At 35.3% G+C, this 17,560-nt stretch overlaps 1 protein-coding gene across 1 annotated transcript; it reads right to left on the reverse strand.

The window, feature by feature from the left end:
• Positions 1-2,276: 2,276 nt before the first annotated feature.
• Positions 2,277-11,501, reverse strand: LOC111512965 (pyruvate dehydrogenase E1 component subunit alpha type II, mitochondrial). The gene is made up of 3 exons (XM_023169130.2): positions 11,036-11,501; positions 5,196-5,628; positions 2,277-2,675 (listed from the first exon to the last, which is right to left on the reverse strand). Exons 1-3 carry the CDS (start codon positions 11,472-11,474, stop codon positions 2,351-2,353), a joined length of 1,197 nt encoding a protein of 398 aa, XP_023024898.2. The 5' UTR covers positions 11,475-11,501; the 3' UTR covers positions 2,277-2,350.
• Between the last annotated feature and the right edge of the window lie 6,059 nt (positions 11,502-17,560).

The raw sequence follows: 17,560 nt of genomic DNA on the forward strand, positions 1-17,560 counted from the left end.
TTTTTCAGCAGTAACATTTTTTTTTTCAAAAAACGATTTTGCTTTCAAAAATCATAATATTCATCATAGATAAAAACACCTCTCAAATAATTTGAAATATTTCATAAATAATATATTTGTTTATGATATTTTTTTAAACAAATAGAGCTAAAAATTATTAAAATCCATTTTCATGTAAATTCTAATAATGAGAATACGAAATGATTTGGAAATTGGAAAATAAATTTTATTTCATTGCTATAATTTAATTTTTCACTTTTTAACATTTCTGGTTATTATTAACAAAGTTGAAAATCATAATTTTTGAATTTTCTCAACGGGAATCTTTTTCGAAATATTTCAAAAAAAGCTCCAAGAAGTGAAGGAAATTTGAGATTTTCAGTTGAAAAATTATCAGGGTTTTTATGTAAATTTGAAACTTGTGAAAAATAATCACGGGAAAACATTTTTTTCCATAGATTTTCATTTATTCAAGTACCTAGAAAATATGTGAATTTCTTAGCGTTATTTTCGCCTCTAAATTAAAATTTTTAATATTGGTGACAGAGTTTCGGGAGGTGGGACTTCAAATGTCGAAAATCTTTAACATTTTCCAATTTTTTTACTAAATTTTTTATAATTTTCACCATAATTACAAGTTCCCCTTAAATTTTTTCGAAAGGTTGCTAGAGGTTATTCCGAATCGAATAAACCCTGGATCATAATTTTCGGTTCCCTTGGAGAGAAGTTACAAAAAAAGGATCATATGCCCCAGGCTACAATGTGGTTCCTTTTAAGGAGATTTTCTCTTAGTTCATTGACTATACTCCAAGTTTCATTTGTTGTGTTTTGTGATTTACCAGCCTAGAGAGGTAATACATGTCTTTTGGTTTCTTAGTAACCTCTTGATTAATTATACATCTGAATGAGCAAACGATTTCATGTGACATTTCAATATGAAAATTTCACTAGACGATTTACCAAATGCAACACGTGTTTTACTATATCGTAATTTCCTGACACATGCGTAGACAACATGAGTATGGCTGAGGTGAGGGGTAAAACATCAGTAATTCTTAGCTCCCACAAGTTTCAACGTGTAAGAGTTCCCAGGGGGCGACAATTAGCTAACGGAAGAAAGGAATTCAAAAAAAAATTTTTTGTTCCTTGAAGTTATTCTAAAGATAATACTGCAGAATAAACCAAGGTTACCAAGTGATTTCGTATATTGAAAATGAAAAATATTGACTGGTGACTCCATTATTGAAAATATTTCATTTTGAATATAGAACATTCAATTAAGTGCAAAATTGTACCAAAACTTCATTTGAAAATGATCCGTATGAGGAAGACACCTCCATGTCAACAGAAAAACAACGAACGATGGTTTCTCCTGTTCTCTACGTAACCTTTCTTTTGATTATCGTGATATATGGGAATACTTAGTATCATTTATTTGTGGAACACTATCGACAACATGATATTTTATAAATTTCAAATTGAAAAAAAATTCTGAATGCGTAAAAAAGTGACAATTTTCGAAAAAAATCTAGAAATCAGTCAAATAATCACGAATGATAATAGTGACAAAAACTAAGAGCGAAATGATGGATTATTTTGAAAGCATTGTACAATATAGGTCAAAAAACATATTGTTTTTTCAGTACATTTCAACTGAAATTAATACCACAAGCAATTGACCATAAACTTCACTTCGAAAAATCCAATACACTGATCATCTTCAGGAAATTATTGATATAAGGATAATATGATCTGAAGATAATAGAGAACTACTGGTTTTCAACCTAAAACTCATTCCTTCATTAAAGGGATTGCAAATAAAGTATCAATAAAAAAAATTCATTTGTGAAGACAACAAATTTTCAGAAAAATGTCATGACGGATGAGTGAAATTTCAATAAGATGGATGAAATCTACAAACAGGTGCAATATTTAAAATAAGAAATCAAAAAGAAAAAATATCTCATAAAAAATGTTTCATGACGTTATGATTTCAATTTTTTCTAGCCATTTTATATATTGTTCATAACTACTTCTAACCTGTTTCATTGATTCATCTCATTTTTTTTCTTTACAAATTTGTGCAGTGTACTTATATTATTTTCACCAACAATTGTTCTTTTCTATATCGAAATTTTCTTACCTTAAGAAAATATATTCAGTCAGTTCGAAAAACATTCCAAATATTCCTAAATATTCAAACGGAAGACGTGAGATTTTCAACTCATCTCAATGTTGTAGATATCATAATCTACAATCAGGAGTAACTATTCATCAATATCTCAATAATATATATTATAATTAACAAACAACAGTATTTGGGACTCTATTTTTGAAAAAATATAATTCCTCAATTCTTCAGCGGTACTGTATTTTTATGATCCTCGTATCTATTCCAAGATGGCATTCTCACTTTCGCCTTATAATCCTTATAAATATCATAAGTGACTTCTTCCAATCCAGGGGGTTTTGCTTTCATAGCTGCATCAACAGCCATATCCGTTCTCTTTTTCACTTCGTTGTCAATGTCTTTCAATTCTTCTTCTTTAGCTAGTTCTGTTTTCAATATTTTGTCTGTGAATTGTTTAATACAATCTCGGGTATCTCGAACTTCTTTAACTTCCTCTCTAGTACGATATGTTGTTCCAGGATCCGACATCGAATGTCCATAGTACCTGAAAAATTGAAATTGAATAATTTTCTAATGGAAAATTTTGTTAGTTGAGGGTTTGAATTCTGTGATCATTATTGGTCATTCAAGGAGGGTTTTGTAGATGAAATAGAGAGATCCGATGTTGGCCAAAACTTGATGAAAATTGAAGATTGTTTTCATCGTTTATACCTTTGTTATTTTTGATTCCATGACTGAAAATTACAGAACTAAAGTTGTAGAGAATTTAATCAAATATATAAAAATGGATGTTTATTGGTTGGTTGGTTGGTTGGTATGTGATAAACTTCTACATCGCTCAACCGATCGTGATGAAACTTGAAATGTATGAGTAATTTTTCATAGAGAAGGTTTTTATGCTATCAATTTTTCTGTAACTCGCCACTAGATGGCACGGTGGAACAATTTTTTGAAAGCACTATTCTATAACGCTGCGCACGCCTAAGTTCGTTGATTCTGATTCTGTCAAAACATTGGAACAGCAGCGATACAGCAACATGATACTAATTAGTAATACAACTACCAAATCAAATTCTATGCGGGCGAAGCCGCGTGCAACAACTAGGAAACAATAAAACGAACTTTCACAAATTTTTTGTGAGACCTCAATTTTGCCAGATGAACCATAAAGATTGTCGCCTACTTGTCCGGCATAGTACAGCACGGCGTTGTCCGTCGCCTGATGGCAACGATTAGTACCATCGTCCACTTGTCCAGCTATAAGCAGCATACTGAAGGTGATGTTTGTTCGATTTCAAGGAAATTTCAGTTGACATCAAGCGATGACAGAAACATGTCTATCACTAACAGTTCTGACGAAGAAGTCGTCATTATAGTGGCCGCATTATTGAATGTAGAAGAAAATAGTCACAAAAAAGAAGGACGTGGGTCCATCCCATTATTCGAAAGAGGGCAAATCAGGGAGAGCTCCATCATCCTTTTACCGACCTGAAAGAAGACGAGGAGAAATTCTTCCAGTATTTCCGAATAACTCCAGGCAAATTTTCAGAACTTCTGGACATTCTAGGGCAACTCATTTATTCCTTGTCCATTTTCATAGGTACCGTCTGACATTGTGCTTTCAATTGATGGAATAGCAAAACAGAGAGAAATAAACTTTCCAGTCACGTTTGGACAAGTTGATGCTGGCAAGGGCTGGCCGGCGGTGTGCTCACTTTGCCCGTCCGTTACAGCACGTACCGTTATTTGCCAGATAGGATCGGAAAGCTGGAATCCTTTCCAGCGACGAACGCTTTTGGCTGCGCCGTGTCGGGCTAGTGGACGGTTGTTCATTCATTTTCATTGATCCAATCCTATACGTATTTTGACGGGACGGGTCGTGTTGTGCCGTGTCGGAGAAGTGGACGACAAGCTTAAGATCCACCTGTACCCCATTTGCCAAGATTGCGACGCGACCCAATAAATTTTACACTAACCCCATCCCTTGGTAGTTCAACAATTGAATTGCGTCCTCTGACGAATGCAGTACCAAATATATCTCCTCAAACAGCCTCCCTCATTTTCTAAACTCAAGTATATACTGTATTTTCGTCAATATACAAAAATTTTGGCCAATCGAACCAAGAAGCCTATTATTCTTGGCTCATTATGTTAACAGATACACATTTTAGGTTTCGAAATTTTTCTCATTCTACAGAAGTCAAAAGTCATTGATATCGATAACTGTGCATCCTTCAGTCAGGTCTAAGCTTCGGAAAAAACTACTATCAATAATGAGGAATGTTTTTCAAATTCACTTCGAAAAGTATTCAAATCGATGTTTCAAATGTTGGGTTTCAATTATCAAAGGGATTTGTTTCTAGTTCACATATTGGCAACAGCGCCTATATCAAGTTTAAATAATTTATACGTACATATATATTCTAGTTCAAAAAAGAAAAATTATCTTTGTGAATCAACAATTGAGGCAAAATATAAATTATAGTTCAATACCACCTCCACAAGCCACATAAACAACAGTTGTTTTGTTATTTATTCATATGGAGAAACATAGGTTAGGTGCACAAAATGTCATGTGTCACAGAATGTCTCGGAACTCGGAACATAAGTAAACAGAACAGCACGCCTCTGAAATATGTCATCTTTGTTTGTCTCATACAGGTAACAGATTCATTGTCCTTTATCATCTATAACCGATGTTGTCAAATGGTGAAATAGAAACGAATCCCTTTAAATGTTGAATGTAACATTTCATTCTTCTCTTTTAAGTATTTAAATAATTTTTTCAAGAAGATGATTGAAATGATAAGTTTAAAATGAGTTGTTTTAGAGCTCTTTTATGAAAACTACTTGATTTTCGTCAGGAGGAACATTCCCCATAGTATTTCATTTCACATTTCCTATGTTTTTCATATCTAGTTAGTTTCAAATGTACACAAATGTATTTCTAGAGAATTATTAAATTAATTCAAAGAGATCAGAAGCGTTTCAGCCCCAAAGCAACACGACGTTTGAGGTCGTACTCCTATTGAGGCTGATGGGGTACAATGGTCACCAAACAAACCTGTATGTGACGAGCTCTAATAATATCGGCCCTTTTCCAGTTTTGATATGTTCCACGGCAAACTTGCCTACTTCCCTTACTGCAAGAACGTCCATTCCATCAAGCCTTATTCCGGGAATCACATCTCCTCTGGTATAGTAGTCCGTGTTTGCAGAATGGCGACTCAGGCTGGTACCCATGCTGTATTTATTGTTTTCGACGAGGTAAATTACCGGTAGATTCTGTAGTTTGGCGAAATTGAAGGCCTCAGAGACTTGGCCGTTGTCCATAGCTCCATCGCCGATGGCCACGAAAGATATGCATCCATTATTAAGGTATTTGTGAGACAAAGCAACTCCGGTGCCAAGTGGTACGTGTGCACCTACGATACCGTTTCCACCGTAAAATACTCTGTTGTAGATGTGCATTGACCCTCCTTTGCCTCTAGAAGAACCTATAGAAATCAACTTATTATTAAAATATCACCACAGTTTTTCCCAACATCAATCCGTTATTATAACACCTCGACACGTGTTTCGATCACCAAGTGATCATCTTCAAGAGGAAGATCTTCCCAACACCTCGAAATACGTGTCGAGGTGTTGAAATAACGGTTTGGTGTTGGGAGTAAACTCCAGTAATATTCATTACTACACCAAAGGTTTCAAACAGTGCATCACAATTCCACTTACCATTTGGAAAGTTCGATCAATAAAAATATAGAGTCAACAAAACTAAAATTGGAAATTTAATAATTATAATAATGACGATGAGACACCAAAGGCTCGCCCAAAAGTCGCATGTCTAGTATATGAGGTGTTAGCCTATACCATCGACAGTGAGACAAATGAGTAGTGTCGAATTTTTTGAAACTATTCTTTCCTTCAGTTCAATACTATCTTATAAGCCCGATGTAGTCCTTCTCGACCATCATATAGTTTTCAGCTCCGAGTGAAGCGAATATTCTCCAAAAAGAAGAGGAGAAATAGCTAAAATATCGATATTTTCTCTCCGAATTCCACAGATTCTGTCCAGACCACTCTGTTGAAATGGCTGATCTGATTGTTGAAGTCTTTGGTCGTGAAATGATGCCATCCTTTCTCTCGGATCTCAAGAATATGAAGGCTTGCCTTAATAGAGCAGGCGGCTGTCATTCTAGACTCATTGCTTCTGTTCTGTATACATATTAGGCAGACTGAGTAACTGGTCCAGGTCAATTATTTTGTTTTCTGGATAGGGATTAGGGTGTTCTTATTCTGAGTCCTAGCGGCATGAAATATATTTCACAGCCTAGTCTCATACTTATCGAATACGAAGTTTCTTAAAAAAATATATTGAATTTTTATTTTCAAACATTTAAAATTTTTTCAGCAATTTCTCCTTTGTCTCCTTCAAAATATTTTCCTTTAGAAATGATAAACTTTCACCCGAATTTTTTTCATCCCCGATGCAGTTCTGATATGCAATTTTAGGTATGTCCCTGAGCTCTCTCAGTTATTCGGTTCATCCCTCCAATCGTCGCAAAATGCTGTCCTCTCATGGAACTATTTAATCAAGGGAACAGGAGAAAGTCGCAAGGCGCCGAATCTGGTGAATAAGGTGGCTGAAGTAGGATTATGGTGTTACTCTTGGCTAAAAAATCACAAAAAAGCAATGACGAGTGAGCAGGTGACATGAATTGTTTTTCCACTATAGACGTTTTATTTGTATTGCTCATCGCCAGCGGCGCATAACTTCAAATAATAATCTTTATTGATCATGTGATACTTGCCAGGATCATATGGCAAGAACTACTGATGCTCTACACCACGGTAATCGAAGAAGACAGTGAGAAAAACTTTGACATTTGAACAAACGTGGCGTGTTTTTGGTCTTAGCTATCCTACACTCTTCCATTCGTCACCAATTATGACCTTTTTGAGCAAAAGAAGATCGTAATCACGTCATTCAACAATTCCTGAACGATGCTACTGCGACGGTTTTTTTGGTTAAAATTCAGAAATTTTTTTAACGAACTTCGCAATCATACGCTTCATTGCCAAAATTGCATGACATTAATCATCAAGTATGATATTCACATCTTCTCGGCCTTCTGTGAAGAGCTAGTACCACTTGTAAACATTTTTCTGACTCTGAGTACAGGGTTACTAATCGGCCATTGTCAGCTTGGAGGACACCTGATTAAAATGTGGCTGTACAACGGAGACCTCAGCTGCAAATTATGCAACGAAGGGATAGAAACAGCTCTACACATCTTATGCGAATGTGAGGCACTGAATCACAGGAGGCAGGCAGGACGTACAAAATTACGCCCACGAACATCCAACACGGAACCTGTACAAATTTGTACAGGGAATGAGACTGATGGAATGGGTGTCATGAGAAGATGGGAGAATAAACGCAATAACCCCAAGAGGATGCAGTGTTTTCTGAAGACTTGGACTAAATGGACCAGTCAGACAGCGCCTAAGGTACAAAAAAAAACAATCATCGTATGCCAATATTAACATTTCGAGTGTTTTTGAGCACCTTATTTCATTTTTCACACAAAAATGTGATGCAAATTCCCTGATCCATTTTTTCGATAGCAAAAAATCGCCGAACACCCAAAACAATTTCCATTTCGATGCCTCTCACCAACAAACTGAACAAGCTGAACAGCTGAAGCTGTTAATATATGTTCGAAACGAGTGAACCAACATAAATAAATGCAAACACTGCTAATCGAGTGTTTACAGCTCGCGAAATGTAAATATTCTCTTTTTTTTAACATATCTATCTCGAATAAACAAAAAAAAATCATAAAATTTGGTCGAGCTAAGCGGTCATAAGCACCGTGAAATGAGATTTTTATACTCTGTGTCCCCACAGTATGGAATAAATTCCAATTTCCACAATCGAAGGTCGTTTTACAGAAACCTAAAACACGTCGATTTTCAATTTTAATATTTTACATTTCACAACAAAATTTCATTACATAAGGTGATCCATATTAATGTGATGACGTCATCGGTATTTTTTTTAAATGAAACACCCTGTATTTGATGTCAGTTTTAGATAATCCGTAACGAGGTATGATACTTGGGGTCTAACGGACAGAATTTGAAAGATGTGCCTATAGAAGATGAATTTTATTCATATCAAATAAATATAGAAATTAATTAAGTATTTTATATTTTTTTCTAATGATAAATTTAACAATGGGAAAGTAATCAAGTAATAAATACATGACCAAATTTTAAATGTTACGAACTGTTGCCCTTACTGTATTTGACAGTAACCTAAACGTTGAATGAATTCTTGTTGAACCTTGTTTATGGTTTCCTGAGGGATATTGTTTATTTCTGTTCGAATTCTCTTTTTGCTGGTTTCGTTTCATAAACAACATTCTTTAGATGGCCTCACATAAAGTAATCCAACGGATTTAAGTCTGGTCACCGCGCTGGCCACTCAATATGTCCACGTGTACCAATCCATCGGTTCGTAAACATTTGGTCGAGATCCAAACTTTCAGAATTAATTGTACTGGGAAATAAATTGATCAGGTACAAGATATCCCTTCAAAAACTGAAAGTATGTTGGCCCGTCTAAAGTACCGTCGAAAAGTAGGGTACGATGATTCTGTTTCTTACAATGCCAGCCCATACATTTACCTTTTGCGGGTATTGTATATGATGCTCACGCATCCAGTGGGGGTGTTTTCTGACACATTACCTACAATTCTGACAGTTGATCCCACCATTCAATGTAAAAGTTGCTTCATCAGAAAATATATTTTTTTCGAGGAGACGGTCTCGGTGGCAGCTATCCATCATAGCTTCACAAAATTTTATTCTTTTATCTGGATCATCCTCGTTCGATTCCTGTTGAAGTTTGATTTTGAAGGGATGCCATTTTTCCAATTTCAATACTTTGTGTACAGTTGTTTTACTGATATCGAAATCACGACTAACCTTAGGAACAGAAGTGTGCACATCTTCTCCAAAAGCAAGTAGAACATCAAGTTTTGTATCATCATTTACAGAAGGATGACCTGATTTGCGTGCATTCTCAACCGTACCGGTTTCTCGAAATTTATTTTCAATCTCACTTACTGCTGACTGCGTTATGTCTCTTTCTGGATATTTTTCATCAAGTAAGTTACACACTTCCATCTGAGTTCACGACCTGTCTCCATAGCCAATCATCTTAAGTATTTTAATTCTTTGCTTTACACTTAAATTCATTACTACTTACATTACAACAACTACTGTTCTATTCAACAGTTACTGAACGTCAATCGAAATAATGACATTTCACATTAACAAAAAAAACTAGCCGTCTAGTTTTTTGAAATTAATAAGAAATATTTTCAACTACAGCAAGGACTATAGTTCGAACATTTTAAATGAAGTCATGTATTTATCACTGGATCACTTTCCCATTGTTAAATTAATCATTAGAAAAAATATAAAATAATTAATTAATTTCTACTTTTATTAGATATCAATAAAATTTATTTTCTAAGCGCACATCTTTCAAATTCTGTCCGTTAGATCCCAAGTATCATATCTTTTCGGAATCAGCTCGTTACGTATTATCTAAAACTGATATCAAATACAGGGTGTTGCATTTAAAAAAATTACTGATGACATCATCACATTAATATGGATCACCCTGTATAATGAACTTTTGGTGCGAAATATAACATATTGAAATTGAAAATCGACGTGTTCCAGGTTTTTGTAAAATGACCTTTGGTTTTGGAAATCTCGAATTTATTCCATACTTTGCGGAAACACTGTATATGAGAATATTTATATCATAATGACAGGAGTGAGTTATTATTTCAATGAAACTGAATTGGAATCAGGATTTTGAACTCTCAGGACACGTTCTGTTGGAAAACTTTTGGCTAAATTATACTTTATGGGATACTCACGGATTTTCGTGATGATACTACATGATGGTAGAAATTCAGAACACTCTTTATTTTTTGTATGACGTCATATTTCACCTTTTTTTAAGGCAATGAACGATTGCAATAAACATCGCACCTTTTTCTATACCTTTTCAATCACTTATTGCCGAGTTTCCTGACATTAGAATAAAATTCCACAATTTGTCAGGTGCACATATCGACATAACCTTATAGGTTATGTCGATTTGTGTGCACCCATCGACATAACCTATAAGGTTTTATAAATTGCATCAAGTTTCACTATTCGTTCCTTTCAGAATTCGGAGGTCAGGTTAGATGTCGAGGAAATATAGTTTTTACAAAAGTAAATATTCAAAAATACGTTCCTTTTAGAATCTGGAGTTCAGGTTAGATGCTTAGTATACATAGTTTTTTAAAATTCTAAAGTGAGGTTAGACTGAGTTAGGTTAGGTCGGGTTAGGTTAGGTTGAGTTAGCATGTGACAAATTATGTAATTTAAATCTAATTTCAAGAAACTTAGCAATGAGTGAATGAAAAGGGATAGAAAAAAGTGCGATGATATGGAAAACGATGTGTTGAATTGAAAATATGTGAATTGCAATCGTTTATTGCTCAATAAAAAAAGGTAAAATATGACATCATACAAACTTTGACAGGCTATATCTCGAAAACATTATATTATTTAGAATTCTACATATTATTTTATTAAAACAACGAAAACTAATTGAGTCCGACAAAAAATAAAAAGTGTTCTGAATTCCTACCATCATGTAGTATCATCCCAGAAAAATCGCGAAAATCCGTGAGTATCCCATAAAGTATAATTCAGCCAAAGGTTTTCCCGCAGAAAGTATTAATCAACTAAGCGAGGGTGCGAAATCAATAGCGACGTTCTCAACTGTAGATGATTACGTTTATGAAACTAAAATATCCAACATACCTGTTACTTTCCCAACCAGCTCTGACATTATGGCTTCCAGAGGTTCGCCCGTCATGAGAGCCCACGCGTGACATCTATAAGAGGTAATGACCGTGTCGCCTGGCTTCATAACACTTTTAATGCCCACTGCACATGCCTCTTGACCACTATATAAGTGGCAGAAACCCACAATGATTTTTTGCTGATACAAACTGGCCGCAACAGTTTCCATTCTCCTGATAGATACCATATTCTTATAGATTTCGAGAGCATCACTCCTGGTGAGTTCTGTGGTGACTGGAGGAGAAGAAATTCGGTGAAGGTCATACGGATGATTTTCGAATTTTACTGCCGAAGACAGAGCTGCTTTGCATGTCATACATCTCAGATGAGTTAATGAAGAAGTTTTTGTCAATAGTGAAGTTAGAATCGGATGAAATCTTGACATTGCTTCGGTCATTCAAACACGTCTGTCAATTATAACGTCAAACTTCACATAGGGTAGATCAGGGCCGTAGAGTTGAACATAGGGGTGAGTTGGCAATAGAAATATCACTACATAGTATAAGACATAGTCGCTTTTCTCTGTTTTTCCATATGTATTTTTATATCTTTGAAACTACGTAAGGGATTTTGATGCGGGTGTCTTTCATAGATAGATAGATAGATATAATTTATTTATCCTTTGTGCTACATAACATAGATGGGATACGATGTATATATATATATATATATATATATATATATATATATATATATATATATATATATATATATATATATATATATATATATATATATATATATATATATATATATACATCGGAAAAGACTAGGGATATTTTTAAAAATGGCAATACTTTTTACATTACAACAAAATTTATCAAATGGTCAAAAATACTGAGTGCGCATATAAGCAAAACTAAAAAAAAATATGGCTCTTCTTTGGCACCCCGAAAAAAAATCATAAAACAAAAAAAATTGGAATCAGTACAAATTATGGCCTCCACGCTGGTTCATTACGGCCCTACATCTATCGTGCATCGACAAAATGAGATTGTCAATGTCTTGTTGAGGTACATTTGCCCATTCAGCGATTAAAAGCTCTCTCAATTGAAACTTTGTGTGAATGTTCCCCATATGCGGAGTAATTCTTCGTTGAAGCATGTCCCACACATGCTCGATGGGATTCAGGTCCGGTGATTGTGCTGGCCATGGCAATACATCAACTCCTTCGTTGGTGAGCCAGTCAGTCACTAGACGCGCGACATGTGGACGAGCATTATCGTGCATCAGGTGGAAGTTTTCAGCAACAGCACCAGCAAACGGACGGACGATAGGTAGAAGAATGGTGTCGAGGTACTGTCGAGCTGTGAGGGAGCGATTTGGAAAAACGAGATCGGATCTGCCGCCGATCATGATTCCGCCTCATAACATTCCTGTACCACCTCTGTATGTGTGGACTTCCTGGACGTGTCTCAAACGTTCATTTTTTCCAGGTCGTCTCCACATTCTTACTCGACGAGAATCTGGATGAAATCCATATCTGGATTCGTCTGTAAACAAACTGTGGCCCAATCATTTGCATCCCAGTTTTGATGTTCTTGACACCACTCTAATCTTCTACCGCGATTGCCTCTCGACAAAGGTGGACATCTAAGTGGCCTTCTGTTGTAGAGATCTGCTTCATGCAGTCGATTTCTGACAGTATCACGATCAATGGTTACCTGGTGCGTCTGCTGCAACACGTTAACCAACTCAGGTGCTGTGATTGTCGGTTGTCTTCTTGCGGTCAAGACCAAAAATCGGTCTTGAACTGCAGTTGTAGCGCGTCCTCGCCCTGGATGTTGTTCGGCTGGACTGCCAGTTTCACGGAAACGCCGCCACAATCGACTGATAACACTTTGGGAGACCCACAAACGAAGAGCTACATCATTTTGTCGCATGCCACCTTGAAGAAGCCCTACAGCTCTATTTATCTCAGCCAATGGTAAGTGATGGCGTTCCATGTTGAAGCACAATATTTCCAGTTTAATTGCTGAGCAAGAACTGCATAGAATGTACAAACTCGACACTTTCAGATTATTCATTTCAGCCGAAAACCTACAGTTTGTAAAAAACTTGATAAAATATTAGTTACCGTTTTTGCAGGCTTTGTTCAACCCATAGAAATCTACAGGGTGGTCGAGTGTACCAATTTAATCGAAATTGAACGACCTCATGCATTTATTTTTATGATATTTGGTATGTTATAAAAATATCCCTAGACTTTTCCGATGTGTGTATATATAAATGACTCAAGTTTTTGTTTGAAGGCAATTGGTGGCAGTGTCTTTACACTATTTGGCAATTTATTATAAATACTCGTTCCAACAAATACAGGAGACTTTTCATATTTTGTATACAGGTGTTTTCGAGTTGTGAGCATATAGTTTTTTTTAGTACTATATTTATGTACTTCTGATCGTGGGTCGAAGTACCTTTTATTTTCATGAATATATGTCATGAGTTTCAAAATAAATATGCTTGCCGCAGTTAATATTTTATTCTCTTGAAATATTCCTCTACACGACATTCTGTAATCAAGGTTGAAAATTCATCGTAGCAGTGCCTTTTGTTTTACGAATATTCTGTCAATTTCAGTGGCTAATCCCCAGACAGCAATGTTGCAACATACTATGGAGTGAAATTTTGCCTAATAAACCGTTAGTAGAGATTTGGTATCTAGTTTACTTTTCAGTGATTTCATTAGGTAATACGATTGGTTCAGTTTCTTAGATGTAAACTCTATGTGTTCTCTCCATGTGAAAAGGAAATCAATCATTGTTCCTAAAAACTTTGTACAAGTTGTTGATCTCAGATATTCGTTGAGAAAATTGAAGTTGCATATTCTCCGAGGAGAATATGCAAATTCAATACAAACAGTCGTATTGACGTTAACAATCAATCTGTTTTCAAAACACCACTCACTGAATTCTCGCAGTACAGTGTTGACTTGGGTATTCATTTCATCCGATAAGTTGATAGACGATAAGTTGATAGACGTATTATCTACATAAAGGTACACATTACCATAACTTATGTTATCAAGGAGATCATTGACATACAGTATAAATATCAGTGGACCAAGAATACTACCCTGTGGTGTTCCTGTTGTACCAGAATACTCATCAGATAATGTTTTATTCTGTTTCACTATAAAATATCGATAAGTTAAGAAGGACACGATGAGCATATTGATATTGCCTCTGATACCAATGTTGAAGGGTTTTTTAGACATTATTTCAATACTCAGAGTATCGAAAGCTCTACTCAAGTCTAAAAAAAGTCCCACAACGACTTTTTTCTCATTGATTGAATCATGGATTTGTTGAACCAATTTGAGTATTGCTGTTTCTGCTGAATGATTTTTTCGAAAGCCATGTTGGTACTTGGTCATCAAGTCGAATCTTTCCAGGTATTCATTTATTCTGCGCGATATAATCTGCTCAAAGATTTTAGAGAAGACTCTGATAATCGTTATGGAGCGATTATTCACTGTGTCAGTGCAATCGCCACTTTTCAATATGGGAATCAATAGTGCGATTTCAAGAAGAGATAGATAGAATGATTCAAGGGGAAAGTGTATGTGTATATAACATATACCTAAAGAAACACTGGTAATTTTAGAGGTTCCTAATGTGATGTCGTAAATAAACACTTTTTTGCGCTTACATTGCAAACGCTGGCTGAACCCTACGAGATGATAATAGTAATAATAATAAAGTTTATTTTATTCGTAATATACAATTCCAAGTAGCCTATCACTAAAACATAAGTGAGGAAGAAATAGAATGAACAAGGCACCATGGAATAAGCTTCAAAAGAGTTTCTTATATATGGTATAGCCAACCTATTGAAAATGGAACTGGAAATACAAAATTGGTTCAATTCATTCTTGGTGAATTGGTAAACATAGAACAAAGTATAATATTGAATTATCTCGTTCATAGACCGTTGCATAGAGGAAAGAAAAAGAAATAGACAAATAACATTGTGCGGAAAATTTCAAACTGCCAATTTTGAAAAAATTGGCAAGGGGAAGTAGTGTTGTTTCAATTGTACTAGTTGATGGTTTCAAGAAATATATTATCATTACAGTTTCCCAACCAGTTTTCAATGTGTTTAATCTGTTTCTTGAATTCATTTTTATTTCTTATGATTTTTATCTTATCTAGTACAGAATCCCAAATTTTCGCGCCCATGTAGCTACAATGCCTTTGACCGACTAATTTTTTACATATTGGTGCCAATGCGGTATGTTCTTTGTTCCTAGTACCTACCATATGGGTGTTGAAAGTTGTTCAGTGGTATATTGCCCTCATGAATTTTGGAAATGGCTGTTTAATATGAAAAACCCCGCTTTCCATGAACAAATTTCTACTGGAATAATTCCTTTCCATACCATATATAATTTTCAAGATATGTTTTTGTATAACGTTCAGACTGTTTGAGAGTTTATAGTTCACACCGCCCTATAATTGATTTGTTATCAATCCACAGTAAATTGTTTTCAACTGGGGGATTTGGAAAATTTCTTTCAATAATTTGAAACGTGATAGAAATCCATGTAATTTTCTGGTTAAATGTGACATATGTTGATTCCATTTCATATGTCGATCTAAAATTATTTCCAAGTAATTAATTGTAGTGACCTTAGGTATTGAAGTTTCCCCGTTTATTTTTAAAGGACGAGAGAGATCAAGAAATGTACTACTGTATAGTACATCACAAAAAGTTCCAAAGAAAATTTCGTGTTGGTATGTGTCTATCAATTTTTATTTCCGAGAAATGATTACGCTTATTTATGAAACTATTTTAAACAATACAGCAATAATCCTTATTCAATTAAGTGCCTTAAATACATTGTGCATTTGATATTGATCGATATGGCCCTGTACATCATTTAATTGGAACGAATATTTTCCAAGATATAACAGATTCAAAATCCAGAGACTAGAAAATCCAAAATGATTAGGAAATTTCTCCATATTTCTTCGAAATTCCTGTTTTCAAGTTATTGAAAAAAGCCTATCATAAAAATCTCAGAATCACACCTGACTAAATTGCGCTACTCCTGGAGAGATTTTTCTTCAATAGACAATAATTATACATATTCCATAATTCTCATAAAAGTGAGCTATTTTCATTAAGTGATCAGCACAAAAAGTCATTTCAATTATATTTTCCTTGTCTTCTCACAGTCTGCCCTTCCTCGAAAAATGTTTAAACGACGAGTTCATTTATTTTTCTGTCACCGCAATTTTCGTGGAATTAGGATTTATACTCGACGAAATTAGGATTAGAATTCATCTTCAGACTCTCTAGAATAAATAATGTATCCAGTCACGAACTCCGAGATAATGAAATGGAGGAACACTGATATTTGGGAAACATCAAAGCGATAATTGTTCAACAAGCAAAATGAAGAATGTATTTTGATGAGTCTGCTAGCTTACATGTTGATAGTTTTCCATTTCGAATTACTTTGCTACGTGTTTCCGGGTTTTTGACCTTGGTCTACAGGTTTATATGCCTGACGTTTCGCCTACTACTGCGGTAGAAATTATCAAAGGCGATGACGTAACAGTCGAAGTGCTATAGTTGGTAATCGAGTTATTGTTTTCATCGTAGAAACTACTAGGCTGGCATTCGTCTTCGCTTTTTTATTAATTATCAAAGGCGGGTAAGGCTTGGTTTCTCTTGATCACCTGACCACCATTCTAGTCAGTTAAATACAGGTAGCCAGATTTCATCAATGTCCATTGCCTTTTTTTTCTTTCGAATCATCCCTGTGTTTTTGAATTTCTGTTACCTCTCCATATACTCTTGGATAGTAATTTCGAGTTAGTTGAGTATTACTGTATCTTCAAATGAGGTAATGTAAGTTTCTTTTTCTTGAAAGCATGTTGAGCTACAGCTGATTTGTCGGTTTGTCTGAGGCGACAATTTATCTTGTGTTCAGAGAGCCGGGTTAGGTTAGGTAAGGTTAGGTTAGGTCCAAGGTGAGTGGGTCTATTTGACCCTCCACCGCAACCCACAAGGGTTTATTGTGGCTCACACCTATACACATTCGACCAAATAAACCCAGCTTCTTAACGAGGCCGATTAGTTTGTATGGTAAGTGGTCTTTCAGGTCGCATGGTGAGTGTATGGCTCTGCCGAACTTTATAAAACCTGATTCGGTCCCCAGCGGGGCAGGCACAAAGTATATACTCGGATCACAGTATACTGATACAGTAATCTCACTTCGGGTGATTTTTGGTTTGAATTTTTTACACGCAGACCCAGAAGTTGAAGTCTCAGGTCTACGCAAACGACGAGTTCAAGACAGGCACGCAACCCTTCCATAGTTGTCGAATTTCATGGGTTTCACCCAACCTACTGAAACAATGTTTCAAAAAACAAATGTGACATTTGCATTGTATATGCTAGAGAAAATAAATTATTGAGTGCAGAAAATTAGTACACGCAATTCAGAGCATATCAAAATGCAGAAAACGATAC

This window comes from Leptinotarsa decemlineata, unplaced genomic scaffold (genome assembly GCF_025532065.1).
Source record: "Leptinotarsa decemlineata unplaced genomic scaffold, Ldec_3_MD MMD2_tig00000035_RagTag_RagTag, whole genome shotgun sequence".
Taxonomy (NCBI): domain Eukaryota; kingdom Metazoa; phylum Arthropoda; class Insecta; order Coleoptera; family Chrysomelidae; genus Leptinotarsa; species Leptinotarsa decemlineata.